This window comes from Haemorhous mexicanus, chromosome 5 (genome assembly GCF_027477595.1).
Source record: "Haemorhous mexicanus isolate bHaeMex1 chromosome 5, bHaeMex1.pri, whole genome shotgun sequence".
NCBI classification, from domain to species: Eukaryota; Metazoa; Chordata; class Aves; order Passeriformes; family Fringillidae; genus Haemorhous; species Haemorhous mexicanus.
In genome coordinates this window covers 31,631,259-31,657,646 of record NC_082345.1, presented here as the reverse complement: position 1 = coordinate 31,657,646, position 26,388 = coordinate 31,631,259, and the positions used below count along the sequence as shown (strand labels likewise).

At 38.6% G+C, this 26,388-nt stretch overlaps 1 protein-coding gene across 3 annotated transcripts in view; it reads right to left on the bottom strand.

Moving 5' to 3' along the window:
* The window catches only part of FGD6 (FYVE, RhoGEF and PH domain containing 6), a 72,777-nt gene that overhangs the window by 24,325 nt on the left and 22,064 nt on the right, over nt 1-26,388 (bottom strand). For all 3 annotated transcript variants that reach the window (XM_059846769.1, XM_059846767.1, XM_059846766.1), the window contains exons 3-9: nt 19,199-19,346; nt 16,445-16,512; nt 16,322-16,352; nt 7,969-8,120; nt 7,071-7,227; nt 6,325-6,412; nt 744-794 (exon numbers count right to left, since the gene is read on the bottom strand). In XM_059846769.1, coding sequence (XP_059702752.1) covers nt 744-794; nt 6,325-6,412; nt 7,071-7,227; nt 7,969-8,120; nt 16,322-16,352; nt 16,445-16,512; nt 19,199-19,346 — 695 coding nt within the window. The remainder of the gene's footprint in view (nt 1-743; nt 795-6,324; nt 6,413-7,070; nt 7,228-7,968; nt 8,121-16,321; nt 16,353-16,444; nt 16,513-19,198; nt 19,347-26,388) is intronic.

Here is a 26,388-nt window from a genome sequence, read left to right as displayed (position 1 = left end):
CAACTGCATCTGTACAACTCTTCTAAAGATAATGGACTTGCACAAATGTGACAGGATCTCATGCAAATGAAATGGAAACATGGACTGGGAGCATTTTTTGTACTGCTGAGGCACACTCTGAAGAAGGAAACAGCCTGAATGTGCAGTGCATTGATATGCTTGAGTTAAACCACCTTAATCCTGCACTACCATGAAATGCATGGTCCTGTCCTCTTCATCACCAACGACTTCTCATTTCCTCTGACCTCCCTTCTCCCCACATGCAGGCAAAAACCTGTGTAAGTAACGTGTGTTTGTGCAGCTTCTGACAACTCAAACTGGAGAACTCCTCAGGTTAAATATCACCCATGGCAGCTCCTTGATCTTGCTCATTTCTGCCACATGGATGCTTTTCCTGGCACAAAGAGAGAGGAGGAGGCCAGAAAGGTTCATAGCTGGACAGAGCATGAAGCCTATTAAAGGTCTACAGATGCAAGGGACTGTCTCTTTCAATGGCAGTGCCTAAAATATCTGTTTAAACTGCCTGTGGAACTTCACTCTTACCTCCTGGTTTCAATTCAAGCGTGAGCTGATATGACTGCCAGCTCCAAACTTTTTTGAAACAAAAGCTTGGAATCTTTTAGTATCTCTGGTGAGAAACTTAGAACTATATAGAAAACATTTTTATTACTGACTTAGCATTTTGCATTTAAAATCTTGAAACATTGGTACATATGCTGTTATTTCTTTGAAGAGACATTTACCTTGAGTATCCCTATAGTCTGCAGATTCTTCTAAAAGATTCTTTAAATAATCTGTATAAAGAAAAAAGAATATAGATATAGTTTTGTTAAATAAATAAACAACACCAGAAAGTAGTAAGCCCCATCTTTTTCCTGGAAATCTGCTGTTCAGATCTACTACCTAATTGACAAAGATCTTCTACTTTATCTTTTAAACCTGTCAAGGTAATAACAAAGTGAAAACTAGCATTTCCATAATGAAAGTATATCAGCAAAGAGATAGGTTACTGAAACAGTGGTCTTCTCCAGTGAAAAGGGATATATTGTATACATTATTCCAGAAAAAAACAAGCAAGTGAAAAATTAGTGCATACTTGCAATCATTTACATTTAAGCTGATGTAAAAAACTTTTAAAGATTATAGATATTTGTCTGAACACCAAAACTAGTCTATAGGAGCTAATAAAAAAAGTAGTCCACTACAGAAGATCTGATGAAGATTAATATTTTTCAGTAATAAAAACAATATATTTCCCTCAATGTTCAAATAGGCATTTTCAGTTTTCAATAACACTTGTAGATCAACCACGAGATGGCACCCTCGATTCATTAAAGTCTTGGTAGTTTTAAAATCTATATTACTTCGCTAAAATTAACTCCAAATGTATGACTATACATGAAGACATCCCCCTCGAGTTTCCATTCCCTGGCTGAGTGTCTAGTTCATCAAGAAGTGCAATACCCTGTCAAAGATTAATATATATTCTCAGTAAAACGTCAATCATGTACTCTGCAAGCTTTGAACTTCTTAAAATGAAAAGAAGCCAAACCAGAAACATTCTAAGAGATATACATTAGATTGCTAAAAGCAACAAATACTGATTTATAATTACCTTTTAAATGAAGTTTTAATATTCTGGCAGATCTAATGAAAACTAATTACATGTAATGTAGTAAGCATTCAATTTTAGCTTCTCAGTTGTACAAGCTTCATGTAGGAGGGAAATAATTCAACTCCCATATGCCTGCCCTACCCAAATTCATTCTTTCATTCAAAAAGGATCAGGAGCCAATTGTTCCTGCCTTCATAAGATGTCTTGCTTCATGCGTGCCCCTCAGAGGCCATTCAGTGTATTGTAATCTTTTCCTTATGCACAAAATTAAAAGGGAATTATAAAACATGTTTCTGCAGCAGAATTGCTATGAAAAGTGAGAGAACTTGTCACAGTTAATGAAAGCTTTGAAAAAAACAGAACTACAGGAAGAGAAACATTTGGCACTGACATTTTATTGTTTGGCAGAGACCTGAGGGAGGATCCAAGGGAGAAGCATGAAGAGCAGGTTGGGGTGCAGGAAGAGGAACCAGCTGGGAGGCAGGGAGGGAGCTCTGGGAAGCACGATTGGCTGGGCCATGGGAACACACAGCTTTCTGCTCTCCTCAGAGTTCTGCTTGATCATTAGCAGGATTTGGTTAGCATGTGATCTTTTAAGACAAGTTTGACCTGGACCAAAACTTTGTCTGCTGTACTCCATCAATATTGCATCCTTCAATATTGCATCCTTCATGTCCCTCAAAATCTTGTGCTGTAGTAGCTACCAGTCATTCCAATGGAGTATTTAGGTGGCCACATATTCCATTTCAAAAAAAGTTAATCTTGCTTCACCTTGGGTTGTTCTGGTAAGAGGCTTTTATGAGGGAGGAAAAAAAAATAACAGGAGGTATTTTGAAAGGAACTGGGAAGAGTTCACACCAGGTGTAATTTGGTTTAACCTGGAGGAACCTGTCACAGACACAACACCGGTTGCCCTCTCCTGCCCTGCCTGTGGATCGGTGGTCTCTCAAGTTGGAGCTGTGCCATGCTGCTGAGGCAGAGCACTCTTTGGACTCCACCATTAAGCCAACAAATTAAAGCTTTACAATTGCAACTTGATGTTCATTGGAGCAGCACAAAAGACTCCAATGGGAATATCCCAGCAGAAAAATGAGTCCCTACAACTCATACAGAAATAAGGCTCCCAAACCACACACTCACCTCTACAGACTGGGAACAAGAGGTAATTTCCTCACCTGCAAATGTACAGCTGGCACTCTAAGACATTATCCCTGGTACATGAAGACATCCAATTTAACATCTAAAGTAATTGCAGTGGAAACATAAAACCAGAGACCCAAGATGGGAACTAATTATTTCTTGGCATATTCATGCTTTATAACATGTTTCCCAAAACACCACCACTCAAACCCATTTTTGGATGGGTATTTTCTAGCATTTTAACTTATACAATCAGTGAATAGAAGAGGTAAAATCAAGATTTTAACATAACTGCATTCATTTAAATTTATGTATTTAAAACTGAAGGCAGCCTTTGTCTTACAAAACTGCAGCAGCCAATAAAATGGTAAAATCCTGAAAGTGATAATTAAGTAATTTTCATCTTAGTACTGTCTTTATCTGGTAAGTGGACCTCAGTTCACAGCTAAAACTCAGCTTCAGAACAGATATTTTTAGTCTCTTCTGTGAATACACACTGGAAATTCTGTGCTTACATCAGCCTTCTGGAGGTACTGGCATAAACTACACAGACAAGCTAATTTTACAGACATGAGAAATGTTGCAGTAAAAAGGAAAATTTTTGCAAAAGTATTCCTAGATGAAATAAATACAGAAGTCAGATATTAAGGTGAAATGGCATCTAATGTCTTTGCAAAAAAAAAAAAAAAAAAAAAAATCCCCTCTGAAATGAGATTTCATTGTTCAGACTAGAAAGACCTCAATCATACCCTCAGAAATTCTTAATTCTGCTGGATACCCCAAGGCACAGCAAAAATAAACGTAAAAGCACACTACAACTGTTTTTGTGATGAAAATTTCTGCATGTCTACTTCTACCTGACAGCAGCCCCCAATTCTCTCTTCCCACTTGCTGGGGGAAGTGGCTATCACTTCTTCTGCCTAAAATTATCTTCTGCGTCATTAACTACTTTTTGTCTTGGGTTGTCTAATGTAATTCATTTTAACTCAAAGCAACTGCTCCACAATGTGTAATTGGCCTTGAGTCTGACAGTCTATTTCCAACCTGCAAAGCCACAGAGTGCAAAAAGGCTAATTTTTCATCCCACTCAGCCTCCCCTCCCTATAACCCAGTCAAGGATAATAAAAGACACTCTCTGCAAACCTTATGCTGTGAAAAAGAGGAGAGAGGCTTATCCTATGACAATCAAGAGCCTGTTCATATTGCAGAGTCTCAAGTAATCTACTCAAATTAGAAGGTTTTGGGAGAAGAGAATCACTTCCTTCATTTCTCTCAGAAATCAGAGGCCTCTGTTTGGCCTCCCCCTTAAGCAATCTAATATTTGCTGTACACCACTCGGGGCCACTATGTGAAGAAGTGCAAGTCCGACTTACTGAACTAGAGAAGCTGTATAATTAAACAGAAACAGTGCTAAACTGTTCATCTCCTTGGCTGATTTATGAGTCCACCTGCTCCTGCTTTTGTTAGCACAAAAGTAACTCCACTTCAAAGCACTGCAACAATCTTGTGATGTGACCGAGTAGCAGCAGGTTACCAGTACAAAGCTGTCCCACTGACACAGAACATCTAAATAGGAAGAAATCCCTGCTGACTCAGGCCTGACAGCTTCATTTCCTGGATTATTTTCGTTCTGCTGCTCTTGCCCTCTTCCCCACAGATTTCCCCCCCCCTCCACCCCCCACCTCCAGCCTAGGCAGCTGCTCCATGGCTACATCTCACCCACTGCAACAAAAGATACAAATGTTTTGCATGTCCTCCAGATGTTCATATAGCACAAGCTTATAGAGGCATTGCTCAATATTACACAGAGCTGTTAGAAGGTAACTAAGCAGATGGATCATCCACAGAGACATGGAAGAATCAGAACTCAAGGGCAACATACATGCACGAAAGACTGAACAGGCTGAAAATGAAACAGATCCAAACATCCCTCTCCAGCTCCAGCATAATTAAACTCTTGGCCTGATCTCTTTTATTGTTCCCAGAGAACAAGAGAAAATTACATTTCTAAATTTGCCACCAGGATGGCAATCCCATTCCTTTCAGCAGCACTTGCAGGTGTATTTAAAGCCGGGCAGCCACAGTAAGGTCTGCAGACTGGGGACCCCTACAAAAACCCCCATCAGCACAGGATGAGGCTTTTTTCAGGTCTAAAACATTCTGTCCCAGCCACAATGACAGCTCATCATCACGAGGAATTCCCCTTCAACATCTGAGCTTTGTTTCAGTGCCATCCATCACTCTGCTGTGTATATTGACAATGGCATTTGCTCCATCCTGATCCGCTATTCAACTAAACTCCGTTTCAAATAAAACCTTTCAACTTACCCAAGGCTCCACTGATTTTGAAGTGTATAACAACCTACACCACGCCCTAAGTGAGTATTCTTTTAAAATAAAGCAAGTCCCCAAATGCCATTTTATGGGTTGATTTCATCAATTAAGTATCATTAGGGTTTTCCTCTACAGAGTATTCCATTTAATAAGAGTTCTCCCCCTTTTTTCAACACCTTGAGTTTAATGAGAATATTAAAATGAAAAAGTCAATGTTAATAACTTGGAAACTGCTTTATAATACATAAGTCTGAATCTGCCACAGCATCACTAGCCTAAGTACATGCTGGGGAAATGCCAATGAGCTGCTACAGAGCCAAAAAAAAAAGGTCACGGAGCATTTTATTTTGCAGTTACTACATAAACAGAAGTTATTTTTAAATTGCTCATCAAGAAGCAATGGCTCTCAAAAACAATGCCTTAAGTACTTCCAAATCCTTACAGGAGCCATCCCCCTCTTACAACAAACAGATCTCAAAATACTTCACAAAGGAGGCCTCTGTCACTGCCCTCCCTTTACAGACAAAAATCCCCACTGCATCATGGAGATGACTTGCTCAAGGCCACCCAAACACGCCAGTGCTGGAGTAGGGTACAGAGCCCAGATTTCCTAGCTACAAATCAGCTCCTCAGCTGGCTCTGGTAGCAAGTCTTAAGCACTTACTGGTGTGCACTAAAAACATGTGTTTTGCCTTTAAAAGAGAATGGATTTTACAGACAAAATACCTGGGTGGGGAAGAAATGGAGAAGCTACTTACAAAAGTTCACAGTTGCATAGATATCTTTCTTCTCCTTGCTCCAATTTTCCATACAGCCTTTTTCATTTGTTAAACCCCCATCACCCCAAAAAACCAAAAAAGCAAAACCCAAAGCAGAAGAGGAGCATTCCAACCTTTTGAGGAAATTACAGGCTTCTATTACCACAGATTCAAGCAAAAACCATCACAGGTTTCAAGTTTTCTACGTACTGTTGAATCTACCATCAGAACACACCACAGTGCTGTAAGCATTCAGACTTTGCTAGTGTATCTTACCACAATCAACATTAGCAAGAAAAGCCTCTAAACCCATGCCATGTTTTAAAAAGAGCTTCACATACTGTGACATGTTTTAAAAAAGCCTCACATATCTGAAGTCAGATAAACACACTTTACAGATGGATACAACTGTCTGAAAACAGGTGTCCTGGGGCATGTGAAGACTGGCTTCTGAAGCCTGCAAAAACTTGACTGTACCTGTCAACAGAAGCCTGTACTGGGGAATCCTCTGAACTGGTTTGAGGAGATAGTGCTTGAGGGCCAGACTAGCACAGCGGGGGCTCATCTGAAAGAAACACCAAAATAAATAACAATTCCACAGCAGTCAAAGGTTCCAGCAAAAGAAAACATGCCTCCAAACAACTACTGATTATACTGGATAAGCTTTTTATCTTTGAAAAGTGATACTGCCACAGTGTTAAGCACCACACTACAGAGCAAGCATTTCCATGTGGAAGCCTGCATGCAGAATTACCCATGCATGAAAGACACTAGTAAGCACTCATATTCTGTAGATTCAAAACAGGTGCTTTGACCTAGGAGGAAGAGAGGTGAAGCTTCCCAGAAATAAAGGAAACAGGATAGCAAGGGCAACATGTTCCTTTGTGATTGCTGTCAGTGTTCATTAGGCAAAAAGGCAGAGAAGACAGGAGTGCTCACCGCAGTAGTTTTAATTAATCCACACCTCTAAAGACAACACAGAATTAAAAGAGCCATGCTTCAAAAATGCTAATTATCTTGAGTTTGCATTCAAAAAAATCAGAATCTGCAACACTGCAGAATTCAAAAGGTTTCTCATCTTCTTCTTGTCTTAAGCCAAGACTGCAGAAAAAAACCTCATCACCAAAACACAAACAAATTAAGGACAGTTTCTAAAGCCCAGTGAAGGATCACAACTGCTAAAAAGGCAAAAACAGGTTATACCTTAAAAAAGAATATAATACCTCAAAGTCTTTGACGACTGATGCAAATCCTGCATTCTTCTTACACTGTTCATCTAATAATGCAACATTTTTATCAAATTCTTTGATGTAAGTTGAATACATCTTTAGATAGGGACCTTTTTTAACAAATATATCAGCAATTCTTTGATGCTCAAGCCTAGAAACAACAACAACAAAAAAAGATGCAATTAGAACTAAAAATAGCATACACCTTAACCCTACAGCAACACATCTCTCTTTTTCAGAGTAAGATGTGCTAGTTTATGCTCTGAACAAAAAGCTTACAACAGATAGGTACCCATCTCAGTTGCTATTCTGAAACACCTTACTAGGCACACATCAACACACTAGTGTGAGATGACAACTACTTAATATACAGTCTTTTAAAAAGGGTCTTGAACTGTTTGAACACTTTAGTTCAAGGTGAGAAAAGTCCTTACCCATTGCAGTGCCTTTGTCAGTGGGTTTTGTACAGCTCCACCCACCAGGGGTAACTGAGAACGATCTTCAAGGGGATTGTGCCTGATCAGTAGATCTAAACTACCTCTAAAATGCAAACCAGTCTTCAGAACAGCCTCCTGTTCCCCTAATGAAATCAGTGCACTTATCATGCTCATGCAGGGGCCAGAAATTTCAATTATAAATGGAATTTCAAATAAAAACTGTGATGGCTACAAAAATGTTTTGGCATGCCTTCTGGACCTTTTGGGATGCATCTAAATGACACAAAAGCACATCTAAATGAAAAATGATCTCCTATACTTCCAAAGCACATTCTGACATTTAGGAAGGTACACGAAACACAAACGAGTCAAACCATGATCACAGTCACATAAGCCCCCCAGATAAAAGATAAATTTCAACATCAAAGGAGTGGAATCCCTTTATTGATAGTCACCAGTGAGATAATCGCTCCTCCAATTCCCTCAGGAGGTCCCGATTGAGTTCGTAGAGCTGAGGTAGGTAGTAGAGGATCTGATTCAGGATTCTGTCCTCAATCACTGGCTTCCCAAGTTGCCTGGAGGCATGCGCCACAGCATCCCGGAAATCCTGTGGAGTACAAAGAGGACAGAAACCCCCCCTGCCATGAGTGAACAGCCTTCAGAGCACCAACAGAGAGTGTGCAAAGGAGTTCTCCTCACAGACATTCCAGGCACTGCTCCCTATTACCAAAGGCAAGGCAGGTACCATCTGGGTTGTTTGTCTGCAGCTTCCATTTACTCCCCTGGGACTGTCTTAATCCTTTTGGTTTGACACTGGTACTTTACTTTTTTGGTCCTGTATGCATAATATAGAAGTTGTTCATTATTTTTACAGCAAGCCCTTAAGAAATGTGTTAGAATTACTTTTGAGGACACTAAAGCGGGCTAAATGAGGCTTGTACCTGCAAGGTTACTAAAGAAAGTCAGCCTAGAGGTTACTAAGTAAGTCAGCCTAGGGTGTCTTCTGGCAAACATGGAAGTCAAAAAATAAAACTTTTATATCAGCTAATACAATCATAGTATCTTAAAAACCATCCTAGTGTTCATAACTCATCTACAAATACCATTTTGGAGGGCAAAAACTAGGGTCAAAAAAAATTACCATATGTAGCAGCTCTTCTATATACAGGGAAATGAACATCTAATGAAAAGATACCGTAACAACATGGGAATCACAAGATTTCAAATGTCAGCAATGATCAAAGCCAACACTGACGGGTACCTTGGAGACATTTACAAGACAGGAGGAGCACCCTACTTACTCTTGAAGGATCTTACAGCATTTTCATGCTATAACCAGCTCCCAACAGGACACAGCTGAGGCTCATTGGTCCTCATTAAACTACTCAAAATTAAAATCTTGATCTCACACAAACCAGCATTGCCAAGATTGAAACTCAGTATCCATTATTCAGGGTATATTTCCTACTCCCAAGCAAACAAATCTTTCAAAGAGTTCAGCAATCTAGCATTTTACTTAAAAAACAACACTGTCTTAACTGACAAAAAAGAAAATATAAATTATGTAGTGTTCCATATTACTGTGTCTCACTTAAATTTGGGCAAAAAGAGAATTAAACAGCTCTTTTGGAGTTTGTAGTTAGTGAAACCTAGTATCACACACATGATCTGCATGTATCTTGAAAAAAGTAACCAACAAAATGTTCTAAGCACAGTAATAAGTTATATTTTAAATGTGCATGAGGCCCATGCCTGTCTTTGGAAACCTGTAGGGTCCTCAGGTTGAGGAAAAAAAAAAGAAAATTAATCCCCCTTTTCCCCCTCCCTAGGTCTACTACTACAGCTCTTACTAGCTATCCCATCAGTCCAGCATCTGGCACTATTTAGGGTCTCTCAAACTGAAGCCTCAAGTTTCCCCTGCTCTCCCTCTTCATTACGTCAGCTCTGGCAACGTGAGCTCCAAACACGCTTTCTTGCTTTCTGACCCTATGGGTCACAAAGGCTGTGACTGGGCAGTTCTGACAAGAAACTGAAATGAGATACAGGGCACTGGCTGTAACTGGGGAAGGCTGAGAACTAAATGCAAGGGAGTTAAAAAACAGATGGCGTTATTCATATGGAAATGTTCTGGTCTACATCCTCTGTGCAGACTAGTGACACATAGGTTAACTACCAGCTGCATCTTATAGGTTTTTCTGACCCTGGGGCATTGCTTAACACTGAAATGATACATGGAATTACAATGGCAAAAGCTCAAATGAGGCATTCTGGAGAGCTTAATGCAAAATGCATCATCATATTATGATAATATTCTTCCCCCACCCCCAATTGTATGCACACACAATGTACTGTATGTATTTTGCCATAGGATGAGACAAGAATTTTGTTTGAACATCATAAGGCAACTTGCACGTTTTTGATGAAAAGCAAAGCAGCTTTGTCTGTACCGTAATCAACAAGCCAGGCTTTCCCCTGACCAAAGAACAAAAGGAGAGCAGGGAGCCAGGTTTAGGCACCACTAGATAACACTGGAACGTCAGCTGTAGTTAAGAGCATTTATTTAACTTCCAGATACAGCATTCAAAGAGTCTGCAGGGCGTTTTCTAAATACAGATTTGGTTTTCCAACTAGCTTGACCCAAAGTCCATCAGCTTCATTATGGTTTATAGATTATGCCATGAAAGGCTCTATCATTGAAGCAGCCAACCAAAACTTTACTTCATCACCCCCTATATCCCCTTCCACAACTGAGTAAACTGAGGAAGTGCTGCAGAGAGGAAATACAGGGAAAATAGATAAATTGAACCTTTCAAATGTCAAAAGCCTGTGAAACAAGAGATAAATTTCAATGCTCTTTTAAAATATTTTTTAAAATTATCTTCATTACTGACTATGCATTTGTCACTGTAATCATATTAAGATTTATTTTTAACCTGGCAGTGGGTGTGAAGTAACTGTCATGCCAAGTTCATCTTGAGATAAACTCAAGAGCTGAATGCAGAGAGCACATGCCTGGGGATCGGGGGTGGGAAAAGAAAAACAAATGTAACAAGGCTGGAATTACCAGTGTTTACACTTGAAGGTACTGGCCTTCTGAGAAAGTAATTTCATCTCCAAAAGGACAAAACAAAGATCAGGTCTGTTTTAATTACTAGATATAAAATAGCTAATTTACAAACTAACCCTGAAATTTCACCCCGAGGGGTGGAAAGTATTCAGATGACAACTTTTAATGCAAGTAGGTGAATGACTTAGAAATTAGAAACTGCAGTAAAAGTAATTTAAAGTACCAGCACCTAGCTCCCTCTAAATCTAAATCAGTTCACTGTTAAATAAAAGCAGAATTGCTCTTGCAAATAATATATACATTGCTCTGATATCTGTACATGCCTGCATGACATGATTTATATTACAAACATATTTAGCACATTGTCCTATATAAAACTGCTGAAGAGCATTGCTTTCATCAGCCTGTTCAAAGGCAATCACCTAGGCTGTCCTAGAAATTATTCTGTTTGAAGCAATACAGCAATCCATTACAAGTGAATGTTTTCTAATTAAAAATGTATCTTTCAAATACTGAAATCTTACTCATTAAAAAAAATCTCTAAAAAAAGAAAAAAAAATCCAAAAACCAACTTGCCACACTTTGAAATCAATGTGCTTATTTCACAGAAAAACATTTGCAACTCTAGACATGGTTCATATGCTGCATGACAAAACCCAAAATATTATGCTAGTTATAATAAATCACCCCAGCTTCTTACCAGGAATTTTTTTTCCTTTCAGAAGTGGGGAGGCTATTGTACATTTTTTGAAATGCTTGTTTACAGTTTCTAGTTTTACATGATATCCTGGTCCAATAATAATCTTCTGATACCATTTTTTACTGCTTAGGTAAAGGTAATTGCTTTCACACAGCTCCTTCAAGAGGACAGCACGCATTGCCATCCTTGGAAAGAACTTTCTTTCCAAACCAAAAACCATTTTAGTCTATGCTGGGCTAAGACAGCCTCACACTGGGTACTTATCCACATGAAAATCTAGTCTAGGCATATTAAAGGCTTCTGAGCACACACTGTTGCTGAATTATTGTCTGATAAAACACTTCCAACTTGAAAATGCGTAGGAAATTCTATTTATCCTGTTGGTATACACTCCCCTTATAGCTGTGGAGTTTTTAAACAATATTTGGGGAGGTTACCATCATACTGCTTCTGTTTTCTTACACCACTCCTTCAATCCAGCTTCCTTAAACAAGCAAAAAATTGATATCTGATAATTCTGACCCTGTTCAGAATCATCTGCAATCAGCCCAGGCAATTCCCCTCTGCAAAGGCCCTGACTCACAATCTCTCAGCTCTTCCCATCAGAGGATTCCCAGCCTGCAGTGAGCTGCCCGTGTCAGTCTAAGGAGCAAAGGACAATTTTAGTTGTAAATCAAAAGAGGTACTGAGCAGACTAAAACCTTGCTCAGCTGCTGACTGGGTCAAGTGCACCTTCAGGTACAAAACAGTTCAATGAAGATAATTTCAAACGGGTGAAATTAAGGAAAAAAAGCATGTTTGCACTTGGGTGCTTTTCAAGGAATACAAACACATACAGACATCCTATGGCGAAGGAGGAGGGAAGAGGAGGTAGTTTCACAACAGCCAGGCTGCTAGATGTGACAAACTGTAAACACGACTGCTTAGCAATACAGCTACAGAAGATTTCACAAATAGATTATTTAAAATATAAATAGGCACTCCTAGCTAGAGTCAGACTATTAGCCATAAACTGCTAAGTTAAACTACAGCAACTATAGTTAATCAAGACTATGACTCAGTGTGGATCATATTTTTCAAACATATGCCATTACTTTTAGTAAGCTGCCACACAATTCCACACCTTTTGTCTCAGGTAATAAAATAATTTATAAGCCCTTAACAAAATAATGTATTTGATTTTAATGTATTTGATTTTTTTACAACAATCAATGATTTGACTGTGGCATATTCCCATAATGCTATTTCAGGCAATAGGCTGGGTAGTAGAACAATACTTCCTTCTACACTAAAATTATTTTATTAGTGTTCTTAGTAAGAGGACTACAGTTCCAACTCGTTGTCAAATGTCTTAGCAGTTATAAAGTACTTCAGAGACCAAACATTTATCAACATATTCACCTCAGACTGGTCAAATATTGAAATTTTGCAGATGGAGGAAAAGGAGTTGGATGTTGAGAGAATTTTTCAGGGTCAAACAGTACATCAGCCAGGACCCGAAGTCAGAACTTTGCTCCAAAGGCCATAGCTATTTTATTTTCCATTACATTCTTCTTCCAAATCTACTATGAATTATTTTTCATAATGCTTGGCTACAACAGACATCCGTTTATGTCTATCTATATATATACAGATATATAAAACTATATGTAGTTTTTATATACAGAATTTTGCCATTTTCTTCTGAAAAATGGTAACATTAAACCAGAATTTTTCACTCCCGTGTCTCTGGAAGGACACACAATAGAAAACTATGCTTGACCTCTTATCTGCCCTCTGCAATAAGAGGTTGATCTTGTGGCTGCAGAAATGCTAAGAGGCGCCTGCTGAGGAGCTCCTACTTACTTGGGCTCAGAGTCCAAATATGGACAGAACAGGGGTCTAAGTCAGAAGCACAGATTTAAAGGCTCAGGCAAAAGCTCATAGGCTTTTACTCCTCTAAGGAGTAATCTCAAAAAACCAAGTTCCTCTGCTGGACCAGAAGCCTTGCTGCTTATACCAAAGCAGCAGGGAGGAAACAGAATCAAAAAGAGTGGAAAGACAAAAAGAGCAGAGAGTTTTGGCAAAAGAACAAAATTCAGAACAAAAATGTTAAAAAAAAAATGACAACAAACAACCAGATAGCTTCCTCACAGTGCCAGGAAGCTGCTGAGGAGGTCCTCTCACTCACGCAGAGCAAACCATCTCCAAAGAACACCACAACAAAGAAGTATAAAGGGCACCAATCCTGCCTTACTCCTTTTTCCAGGAACACTGGGTGTTTTTCAGGCACAGGGCAACTCAGAGAGAAGCGATAAGCTTTTTTCTCTTATGTCACTTGTGTTTTACACCCAGCTCACTGTTTCTTTTTTCTGCAAGGAAAAAATAGTACTTCTCCCATATTGCCAACCCTGGTTCACTCTCAGGAGGCAATACATGAGCCATCTCATAAATGTGCATACAGAAGAGCTAGTTTGATTTAAGCTCCTTTGTATCCAGAAGTTTCCAAAAGCATTTTACTGGAATCTCACCCTAAAAGATCACTAACACAGTAACAGAAATACAGAGAATTCAAGATTACATTTAATGTTTGATTACATCTCAAGCAACCCCATTTGCTGAGTCTGTTTGATACTGTGTGCTGTGTGCAAAGCCAGGTGAGTCCTTATCTCTGTTATGACCAGCTTGTTTAGTATTTACAGAAGTACCACCAAGTGTTTATAATTTTGCAGTGTGTCTTCAACAGAAGCAGTCAGATGTACTTGTAGTGTGCCACAGGGTCCACATAGGCTGGCACTCTGGTATCTTGGAAGAACTGCTCCACCTAACTTGACTTTGTCAACATAAAAGAAAAAAATGCTAAAAAATTTCAGTGGTACTTGTAACTAGTTTGCAGTCACATTCCTACCTCCTCAACTGCTTTAGATTCCACTTCAAAGGCTCTAAGATGAAGCAAATTAAAAAGCTTTTCCTTACATCAACAGTCCTCTTCCTTAGCACCATGTGATGCATTTAGCTGGCATTGGAAAAATATACTGAAGAGAGTACTTTTCATTTTAGATCATTGCTATTGGAATTAGTCACTAAATTTCAAGTGGAAAACCACTAATAGATGGCTCAGAAGGTGCAACGGAGCATCCCTCAATAAGCCAAATCTTAACTATGGGTAAAAGAGCCCAGTCTGGGGAGAATCTAAGTTCTAATTCAGAAATTTGTCAGAGGTTGCTTGACTGCCTGTTAGTAAGCCAAAGTGGTCAGTGCACATGAAATCAAAAGGATAATTTTATCAACATTAAAATATTATCCATAAGAAATATATCATTAAATCAACTGATTTAATAATGTGTATGAAAAACAAACACATTCTCAGGCATATCACTCTGTGGAAACAAAAACTGGGTGTCTGCAACCTTTCTCAGCTATGGCAGTTCTTATTTAATGAAGAATGCACACACACAAAACCTCAAAACCAGTGCCCTCTCTGACAAGGACACCCACCAAGGTCCTGCTGCTGTTCCTGCAGCCAACTGACAAGTTAAGGACAAAGTATTTCCTAGCATACTCCCTGTTAGACCAGGCTGAATACATGTTGATTGTCATTGCTAGCCAACAAAAACATTTCTAATAGTTTTTATTTGGCAGCTAGAAACTAGCAGACTGTCATGAATTGAGTTGCAAATTATCCATTAAAGGAAAAGCAAAACACATCCTACACCACTGCACATCTACACTGTGAGGAGAGCTTTAAGTTTATCCCAGAAACTTCCTAAGCTCTCTATTCTTCCCTTTTCCACATTGTTCTTCTGCTTGCCTGCAACCTCCTTACCAACAGGATTTTTTCCAGTGCTGCACATATTACCTAAAAATCTGGTACACTGAAAAGCAAAGATACCTTTAACAAATAAGTTAAATGTCTAAAAAATATGATATTTTAAAATTACACAGCTTTAAACTTGCCTAGGACAACTCTTTCTTTTGTCAGTATTTAAGATTAAGTTCAGTATTAGAAACTATGTTGAATATAAATTATATATTGGCTGCAGCTGACTGAGCCAGCTCATAAAAGCCAAGCTTGAACAGAATCAGAAAAACAGTTACTAGGAGGAAAGCAAAAGAGGAATCAGCAAAAGATGTGGTGACTTCTTTGTTCCCTAAAAAAAAATCCCTGTATTGCAGGACTGTATACAGCCATCTATAAGAGCCTTTGTTCCCAGCTTCACAGAACACACTTCTCAAGGGACTGAGACAGACCAATGCATCTGTTTGCAATATAACCACTTCTACTGCCCAAGGAAAAAAACCACTATGTTTGCACTTTAGAGAGTGACAAAATGGTACAAACACATATGATTTCAAACTTGACAGAAAACACGCAAAATAGAGATAGAGAAAGAAAAATTCTTCATTAATTTCCTATTATCACCTTCCACACAGCATGCTTTACAGATGACTGATCTGCACAAACACAGATGAAATACTTAACCCTGGCTGTGTACAGCACATTGCAGGTACTACAGTAACAGCTATTATCAGAAAGCAAATGTCTGTCAAGGAACTGCAGCCTCACAAAAATACACTGCCATAGTGATGGATGCACCATTAGAACTATTAGCTATTAATTGGATTACTTCAAGAAAGTACCATTTTAATGTACCATTTCTAAAATAAATTGTTCCTGCCCCCCTTCACCATTTAAGGAGTTATTCCAATCAAAATCTTTATTTTTGATGCCATGTACATATTTATAAGTCAGTACAAGCTGGCTTATAAATATGATTCTGATTAACATAAATTGATATATATTAAATTTTCAGTATTCAATACCCACACTCAGCTGGAAACTGCATAAATTATTAAGGAGATCCAGAAGAAACCACCAAAATATTCATCCATTATGTAAAATATGAAACATTAAAGTACAGCTTAATTAGATTAATTTTTATATTTTGAATATGTAGATGCAGCAGAAAAAAGGCACAGTCACTACCATAAAACCTAAACATAAAACTTTAATAGATTAAACAAATAGAAGAGGAAACTGCTTTTTTTTTAAAGTACTTACAATGTGTAAGAGCTTTAGCACATCCACAAACCTATCAGAAAAGCAAGAAAAAGCAAACAGTTACATTTTAATTGCCCAATTAGAATAAATTGAGTAGTTATTAAGTATAGCATTGACACTTACACCTTCTCTGAGCTCATGATCTCCTTGGCAATGTGGTAAACCTTTGTTTTCTTTCCAGCTGCCTTGCCCTGCAAATCAAATTACATGTTACACTATGCACCTACTAAAACTGTCATAAAGATAATTTCCACCTATTAGTTCCTTAAATTCAATGTAATTATTTGATAGTTACTTCTAAGAAAAATACTTCATACTGCTTTGAAATCTCTTGGCTTTGACACCTTCTGATTTTTCAGGATCTGTGAGAAAATCAATTTAGCTTGTATTGTATCTGCAAACAACAATGTTAGCTAGGAGCAGCCTTTCAGCCTTTTCTTTTAATTATTTCAGGAAGCACTGAAGACCATAATGAATTAAGTTCTAGCAAACAACAATGACTGGTTTAGCAAAAGTACTAAAGTACAGGTAGTATTTCCATTTTATGTAATTCTTTTCTTCTGATTAATACAGCAACAGTTATACTTGCAGCAAACTCAAATGTGTTTCAGGAATATCTTAAAAGACATTCACATTTTCTTTGGTGAAAAACAAGACGACAGGAGGAAAAAAAAAAAAAACCAGAAAAAAATCACATTGAAGAGAATAGCCAGTTTCTGACAATCTACTAATGGAGTTGCTGGAATACAGAGCAACTGTACTCTAAAGATGCAGATATATGAGCCTTGTCATCTGCCTGAAACACTGTGGAGATGATTTTGGGTCTCACATGCACATTTGGCTTCCAAAAGACCAGTGGCACTGTCCAACCTCAGAGAGAGGTAATAGGTATAACAAAGCAAACGGGACAGGCACTGGGAGGCAAATGTGTTTGCTACGCTGTGTAACTTCCATGTAGGATTTCCCTCAGATGGAACACCTTTCTCCAAAACAGCTCTCATGGTTTGCCATATGCTTCTCTGCTGCCAGCTGTCAGCACGTCTATTGCACATTCAGGCTTTCATTTTAATGGGCTGCAAAGAAAGAGAGGATGAGGAGCCCTAAAACATCACAGGATATACAACTCAAGTGAGATGGAAGTCCTGGGAAGGCTGTATTGAATGTGGTAGTACAATATGGGCACTAAACTGTTTATTTGGAAAATCAGGTATCAGTGGCATTTTATCCACAAAACTTTGGCTCATAAGCACTAATGTTACAAGATTTCTCTGAAGATTTAGGTCTCGAAACCTATTAGTTAGTCTCAAGTGCTGGAAAATAAACTATGGAAGAGATAGTAGTCATAGGTTGGTTTTAATGATATTGCTGCACTCAAAATAAAAAAAAATCTAATTTTTTCATTGGAATTTAAATGACATCACACTTAATTACTGAATTAAAATTAATTTGTAAATTAAATAATTTTGTGTAACACCAGATACGTGCAAAATAAATTTTTTATTTTATATACTACATAGATAGACATCTGCACACAGATCTGGAATTTTACTTACGAAATTAAACTTATTTCCAAAGAACACTGAGATCTATCCAGTGTGAGTCAACCACATTCAGGCAAGATTGTAACACCTATTCTCAGGCCTCTGTGCCTATTTAGAAAGCACAGCTGACATACTCCCTGCAAGACTGAATTCACAAGTAAGTCAATTATGCAGAGCAAGGTATCTGCCATCACTGTAGATGTGTCAGTTGCAAATGAGATGAAAATTAGTATTTTGAGAACAAGATGCTACTGCTAAACAATTACAAAATGAAATATCACAACCCCATTTGAAAGACTTTTCACATACCAGCTGGAGCTGAAAGGGCCACTTTGCATTTGCTCAGACAAAGATACTCTGGCTCTGAGAGTCTCTAATGGGGGAACCAAAGGGATACAAATAAGGCTCTCTGGCACAACACTGGAAAGAAGCCCTGTAAGACCCCTAACAGATATAAAGCATCAAAACAGCCAGATGCCTGCAGTAAGGAAAAGTGAAACAAGCCCAGCTGATGAGCGATGCAGAGACTGCTTCATTCCCCTCTGCAGCTGCTCTCGCTGTGAGGAAGTTGGTTGTTAATTCCCAGCTGCCACCCGCACGTGCCGCAGGCAGCTGAAGCAAGCAGCAGCAGATGCTTCACAGCAAGGGCTGAATTACTCCATACAACCTGCCTGAGAACCCTCCTGATGGGGACACTTTCCTGTAAAACTCCATTGTGAAAGGCTGAGGGCATTTGTAGAGGCATGCAAGGTAAGTTAGCTTCCATGCAGGTAAAGTCTTGTTTAGTTTCACAGGAACGAGCTTTTCCATGGACCCTTTCCCAATTTAGTCCTCTCATTTGGTTTAACAACATTCAGGCCCAATATGCCAAGTCTTCTCCAGCACTAAAAAGTTTCATTGGGTTTTTCTGTTTGTCTTGTTGGGGCTTTGTTTTTGTTTTGGTTTGGTTTTTAATTATTTTTAAAGAAAGGAAGCAGATATAACTACTATCAAAGGAAACAGCTGCTGGAACTGGTGCTGAGGAGAGGAGCTGGTCTACAGGCAGGCTGGTTTCAGGGTGTCCAGGGCTGAGAAGTAAGAACATGGGTACCCCCAAAGGGAGGGAGAGGACCCTCAAAACTTCATTCCATTCAGAGTAGTTAACACTGTCCTCCTGCTCCTCATTTGAAGAAGAAATAAAATGAAAATAAGAAAAATCATTCCAAGTTGGCACTCACAGAAGGTCAGACCTCAACCTCAACAGGCGGTTTACATTTGAAAATATCCCAACACGTTACAACTAATGAAATACTGCAAGAGTGGGGAATAGCTTCCGAAGATAAAGATAAAAAGATACCTGTTTATCTTCTTGAGGATCAGTCTCCCCTTTACTGGAATCAGAATTTGTGTCATCATCTTCATCAGAACTGTTCATGATATCTTCTTCATCTGACTGAAGATCTCCCATTACCACACTGGGATGATCATGGTGTTCTTCTAAGGACCTGATATTAAAATATATACATCATACTTCATTTATGTAAAGAGCTTTCTGTTTCACCACACAATAAATTATCTACTAGGTATCAGACACCCTGAAAACAGTAGTGGGTAGTATGAAGATTATAACAGTTGGAGGCTTTTCCACAGTGGACTCACAACTCTGCAACATTTTATATATGCTAGTATTGATACAATGCTCATTGGCAGTAAGCAAAAGCCACAGTACCTTTGGATTATTTTATTATTCACGTCCATCAGAGTTTGCCTAACAACAAAGTCTGATAAATCTATTGCCTTATTGCTATGTGCATGTATGTGCTATGTTTGTACTGTGTGCAGGATAAAGATCATAGCCATTTTGTATCCTCTATCTCCTACCAGCAGGTCTTGTCCCAGATATGGTACTCACACTGGAGCTTTCTTTGTGAAATTCTAGATGCATGTAAACATACAGGCCTGTTTCTCAATGCATATGCTAAACAACTGCATCAGTGACAGCAATATCATAACCATTCTGTCCAACAGCTCTTCTAAAAACCAGGAATGCAGAATCTTTTGCAATTAAGAACACCCATTCCCCCAAAACAGGCACCTTTTGGAGAGCTGTCAGAGCAATAAAACAACCTTGTTCTGCTGCTGTACAATCATTGTAGAGGTCTCTTTTTATTAGCTTCAGCCATGTTTGCAACACAGGAATTGCATGAGACAAGCACACAATCTCCTTCCTCTAACTAGCCTTGACAACTTCAGTAGAGATTTAAGAAACGCAATTCTAGAAGAAAATAAAAAAGGGGGCGGGGAAAGATAGATAGGAAAACAGACTAGAGGAAACAGCCTTAAGATTTTGGAAGGTTACATGGAAACACACCAAATCTCTGGGTTCCTACTTTTAATCCTTAAAAATATCTAATAATTTCCAATTACATTAAAGCTATCTAAAAATCACATAATCTGCGTTCAAGGTCTGCAAAAAGATGCTGGGATGCCACAGATTTATTTTGACATGAGCTAAAACTGATTAGCTATCCTGCAAAAAAAAAGTAAATCCAGGAACCCTTGTCCACGAGCTCCTGCAGCCAGCAGAGATCTCACTGGGCTGACCAACACCTAATTTTATACAGCCAACAACTGCCAGGTGTGCACACTTCTCCATATACCTGGCCCTCTTCCTCCCAAGGCAACGTAGACTGTTTTTCTCCTTGCTTTGAATCAGAGGAAAGCAGGGATGGAGGGTAACTATTCAGACTTACCACCTCTATCTGTGATAGCTACCAGAAAGAAAACCTGTCAGAATGGATCCCACAGAAGGTGTCTGCTAGCAATCTGAAAAGTAGAAGCATTCCTTGGGGCTTGGGTTCAGTATTGGGACTGGCACTGTTAAACAGGTTTGTCAGCAACATGGACAGAGGGACTGGGGCACCCCCAGCAAGAGTGGACAGCAGGTCAAGGAAGGGGATTCTGCTACAGCAAAGTCTTTATTACACAATGCTCAAGATAGAGTTAAAAACAAACAAACCAACAAAAAAATGCTGATCACAAACAGAAATATATTTGGAGATAAAGATTAGCTGGCCTGTGGACAGACCTTGGTCAGCCATGAAGACACAGAAAAGATTAAAATAACTTGGTTCTATTATGACAACACAGGAAGGACTTGGGAAACTCCCAAGCAGTTACTGTCTCCCAGAACCAAATGGGGTGGGGGAAGGAAAGCAACTGTAAGGTCATCACTGAGTTCAGCAAGGTCCTGAGCCAAGACTGCAGCACCCTGAGTGCAGAGAGACACCCCTTTATTTGGGTTTGGAAGCTATCAGCTTCATGCAGGAAGAAGGCAGCCAGCAGAGATGACTGCTGATGACAGCAGCACACGGTGTATGCCAGGGACAGCTCCCATACCGCCTCCACAAGGTTCAGGAAGGCAAAAAAGCAGCTTTTTGCTGGAGCTTTCCCTGGAATCATGCTACCAGGAAACTAAGATTTCTGCAGTTATTCATTAACTTCAGCAATTCAGAAAACCCCTTGTCTAGTTTATATAAGTCACAGTCAGCTGAGAATATTTATTTTAGCAGATGTCATCTCATATTCTTTTATTATGACAAACACAAACATATTTATTACATCAGTATCATGACATGAGGTAGATATATGCTCCAGCTTTAGTCAAAACCTGCAACAGAAATTACTGCTGTTCCTTCCTTTACTAAATTACTCAGCTTTACCATCCACATCTGTCACTTAATCTATCTCTGACCAAGGGTATTTTTTCCCCTACTGCAAAATATATTAAGTGCTTTATCTCTGACTCTACTGGAATATACTTTTTAGTCCATTATTCACTAATGTTATTTTTGTTAATAGACATTTTACTGCCCTTTTTCCTACCCTTAATATTTGTTTTAATTGCCATTTTAATTTCCTTTCACTAAGATTCCTTCTCATCAAGAAAGCATTGTTTTCACACCTGTGACATCACTGTTCTTTTGCCTCAGCATATTTTACTTGATGCCCACTCCCAGACTTTGTTGTCATTTTTCATTTAAACTTGTCAGGGCAGCTATGCCAAAACTTAGAAGTTTTAGAAAATCTACGCTTTTGGAAGTCAGAAACAAGAATACTTACAGGTGAAGCTGTGTTTTACTTGCACAAACCCAATCCCCTCACCACTTGAAGAGCAAACTAGCTGGCTTGTGTTGTGTGAAGCATTTTCTAAACATAAGATTAATCAGCTTATTTAATAGAAAGTTTCAGTTAAAAAAAAAAAAACCTTAAAAATTTTAATAATTAACTAGTGATAATTAGGATGGGTAGTAAGTGTCCACAAACGTCAGGCACTCCCTGTATTTTTTTTTTCTTCCTATAAATCAGAATGTTTAAGCAGTAAGCTCCTTTTCTGGCCTTTGTAGTGCTTATGCCCATACTATTCATGTAAAGGAAGCTATGACAGTTGAGAGAACCATATATAAAATCTTACATACAGTATCTACCCCACTTTTACCCTATATTTGCTCAGTTCACAGCACTCAGGTTGTTCCACACAATACATTATGTTGAGGGTTTTTTAAGTGGTGTTTTTAATACTTTTTCCCTTCTTTTCTTTGCTTTTTAAAGAAAGAACACATTGGATGATTAGATGATTAATGATCAAGAGTCAGTTCACACTCAGCTATCTTCCAGAATCAAACAAGCCATCAGCTCAGGGATAGGATGCAATACTGGAGCCAGGGGGATATCACCTTTGTGGTGATATCTGCAGTTGTGTCCTCTTCTTCAATGAAAATGGGGACAGACTTACTGGGTTCATTTGTGTTTATCAGCCATGTGCTGAAGAACAGGCAATTCCCCTCATACATTACACCTTAACCTTTCATGGTAAATGCTATGGCTTTTTTGGTGAAACAGAAAGCAGATCTGTATTTACTGATTACTCTTGTCTGCACTTTTACCTCTGAAGTCATCTATAACATAAGTGTATGTATGGTTCTCCTAAAGTTATCTCAGGATAAAGTGATATCCCTTGCACTTTAACTGCCTTTGGAAATAGTAGTAAATCTTTAAATAAACAGTCTTTTCTAGCACATATTTATCCCCCTTTTCCAAAATACCACAAGCATGCAGTAAGGCTTATTTTAAGTGGCTCTTCTGATAGGTATTTTGGGGATACTGTGAACTGTCTCTATCTTGTTCCCTCTTCATCACGATTCTTTGTCCTACCCACAGCAATACCCATAGAAACTTCTGCATTATCAGTCATGTGAAACACCAGCCCTGCCAACTCACTGTGCTGTGCACTGAGTAAGAACATCTTGCCATATCTCGTGAGCAAGTAATCTAAATATAGATGTGGGGCTTTTTTATTTCACACCTAAAATGAAAGAATCATTCGTTTGCCTTGGAATGAGTGGTTTATGGGATGATGCATTTGTGTTGTGCAGTATTTTCCTATTGCAATAGTAAAATACTAATGAAATAAAACATGTTAGTCCTAGCAAGACATACAGCAAGATAAACTGTCAAAACTTAAAAATTGCCATCAGACTATTACCACTGGGAATCAGCATAAAAACTACTTATTGTCTTCAAGAGATGACCAACACTAGTTTAGACTAGTTTATTTGTCTTATTATAGAAGCTTCAAATACACCTGTGGCTTCACTTTCAGACACTGTTGATATGGACCCTCCATAGGGCACTATAGCCTGGAGTCACAATTAACATTTCAGTCTCAGTTTCCAAATTCTTCAGAAGGCAAATAGTACTTTAAGGTTGACTGAGATCATTCAGAAAGATTCTCTGCCATGGAATGCTCCAACATTAAGTATTTTATAGTATATTGGAATGACTTCAAGTGTTAGCATCACCATAACTACTAAAAAGCAAGTTTCCACAGCTCCAAAGTATTTTCTAAAATAGATTCATCCACGCTACTGCTTTACACACATTTCCTTGTGATCTTCATTATTTTTAGATCTTTTTCCTACTTTCAGTAAGTAATAAAAATATGTAGGAATGCTGAATGAACACAGCCTTGCACACAACACTCTGCTAAACTCTTCACTTCTCATCCTTTTCTTGTTTTAAAAGGAGTCTCTGGTATACTCAGCTTTATCTTTCTGTGTCTTCCTCCAGTATTTTATTGCATGTTTTTTGTGGGTGTCTATGTTTATTTATTTTTAAAGCAAGCTTTCATCACAGAGGCAAAATTACACAAACTGAAGTTCCTACTCAACTAAAAAACACATACCAGAACTTCAGAGAGCAACTTAACATGCCGTATTATAATATTTCATCTCAAATTCTTTTAGTATCATTACGGCATTTCACCATCTTTTCACAGCTGCTTGCACCTCATTTTTCCCCAAAGAGCAAGCAACTATTATTAGTGCTTATCCATTTACAGTTTTAAACTTCACCATTCCCTGCAATCAATTTTAGTAATTAGGGAATATTCAGCTGCTAGCTTTTTAAGACCTAAAACCACACTGGATCTCTGTGAAGGCAATAGCTTATAACATTGTCATTTTTTCATAGCCCCTCATACTCCCAATAGCTGTAAGCATGCCTCACCAACTGATTCCCTCCTAGAACTCTAGTTGTTCACTTCTGGGAAAATGCAATGGTAAAAGACCTAAAGAAACAAAATGTTCTATAGAATCTTTTCTGTTTGGTTCTATCAAAATTCAGAATCTCTTTTGAGGAAGGACTGTAAATATAGAACTCAAATTAATATCCCAAAACAATTTAGGAAGTAATTCCCTGATTTGGGTCCTCAAACAACAGAAGATGCCCCTGGAAAGTCAAAGCAAAAGTGAAATTAATGCTTGGTTAATAACCCTTTTGTTTTGTTTAGTGAATTTCTTCTGCTTTTTTTTAATGCTTCTTTTTAAAGACAGTCCAGTGTCTTTATTATTTAATTAGTGCAGGTTTTTGGAAAAAGAAAACCAGTTCTAGTAAGCACGCGCACTTGGCAAAGCACTAAGATAATAAAGGATGCCAACCAAGATCATGTATGGGCTATGGAAGGTTTAAAAAGATACATTAAGAGATTAGTGATCAACCAGATTAGCAAAGGCATCAATTACAGCACTTTTCGCATGAGTTACATTTTGCTGCAATACCTCCCATCCACAAGCAGCCTGAAGAAGTCAACACCAGCAAACCAGTCTGGAAAGCACAAAGATGAATTTCATATCAGTCTAGATGCACCTGGAGCTTAACTGGAGCTTAATATTCACCTCTCATTTGAACTTCAGATTCCCTGAACAACAGTGGCTGTTCACCATTAGAGCTAAAAATATCCCATCCCTTCATGTCTTCATGTCCCCCTGCTTTTCATTTCTCCTTCAGGCACACTGGACCATGAAGCAGCAAATGAAGATGAAATGCAACCCAGGCCAGGGGGATTACTTCTACAGCACCAGTCACCTCTCTGGTTTAACGACAGACTCACAGATGAAAAAAGCTGAAGCTGATCACATCTCTCTTCTCTAGGGGTAGTGGACAGTGTGAGAAGGGCTGGTGGATGCTGCTGCGTCTCGCAGTGCTGATGTGGCTGCCAGCATTGGAGACTGGTTGCCTTATTGCAGCCAAGCTGCTTGGGCTTCAACTTCTCTGCCAAAAATGGTGCTTTTTCACAGCAAGAGAGCAAGATAGCAAGGTGCCCTCTCAAATATGATTTTACACAACAGCGCTAACGTTATGCCATTTGTTCTTCTGCAGTAAGAAGTCAATGATATTAGTAAGTTCTTCTTCTATTATGACTAATAACAAGAAAAAAGGCAACTAGACATTAATTTTTATTGGTGTGATCCCAAGGAACATGACAATTGATTTTGATCTTCTTTTTCTTTATATCTTTTAAGACTAACTAAACAGATCATGCCTGTGAGATTCATTAGTTCCTTCTGCAAGCGATCCTGCCACAGGTGGCATGGCAAGGAAGAAAACAGACCTCTACAATAATAGAGGCGCTTTAAAATAAAAAAAAGCACCACAAAACAAGGGGCAAACAAACAAAACCAATGAATCCATGACTATTTGCATTGCTTAGCTCTATTGTGCTATATTCTCTCCAGGCTGGTTAGGGAATTTTAAGGATTCAATTACAAATATAAACACTCCTCAAGAATCACAGCTAGAAAACAGAAACTACTAGCATCCAGCTGAGCAACTACAACTGAAAATAGTTTGTGCACTCCAGATTCCTTTTTCAAATTTCAATTTAAAGACTTCAAAAGTTGAACCAGAATTATTTTAAACAATATAATATGTACTGTATGCACTCATTCGTGTCCACTTTTTTTACAAAAAGACAGGATCTTGATGACAGAAATACACTATCAAAATAAAAGCTCAATACAATCTATTTGAAATGCATTTTCATTCAGAGCCATTTGCACTGTGAAAAACATCTGCTGCCTCCTGGGCAATGGGCTGGCTGCTGAGAGAGGCCATGTGGAAATGCCAGGAGTTTGCTCTTGCCAGGACAAACACCAACAACGACCCTCTTTGTCCCAGTCCTTACCTCTGGCACTCACTGGTTACACC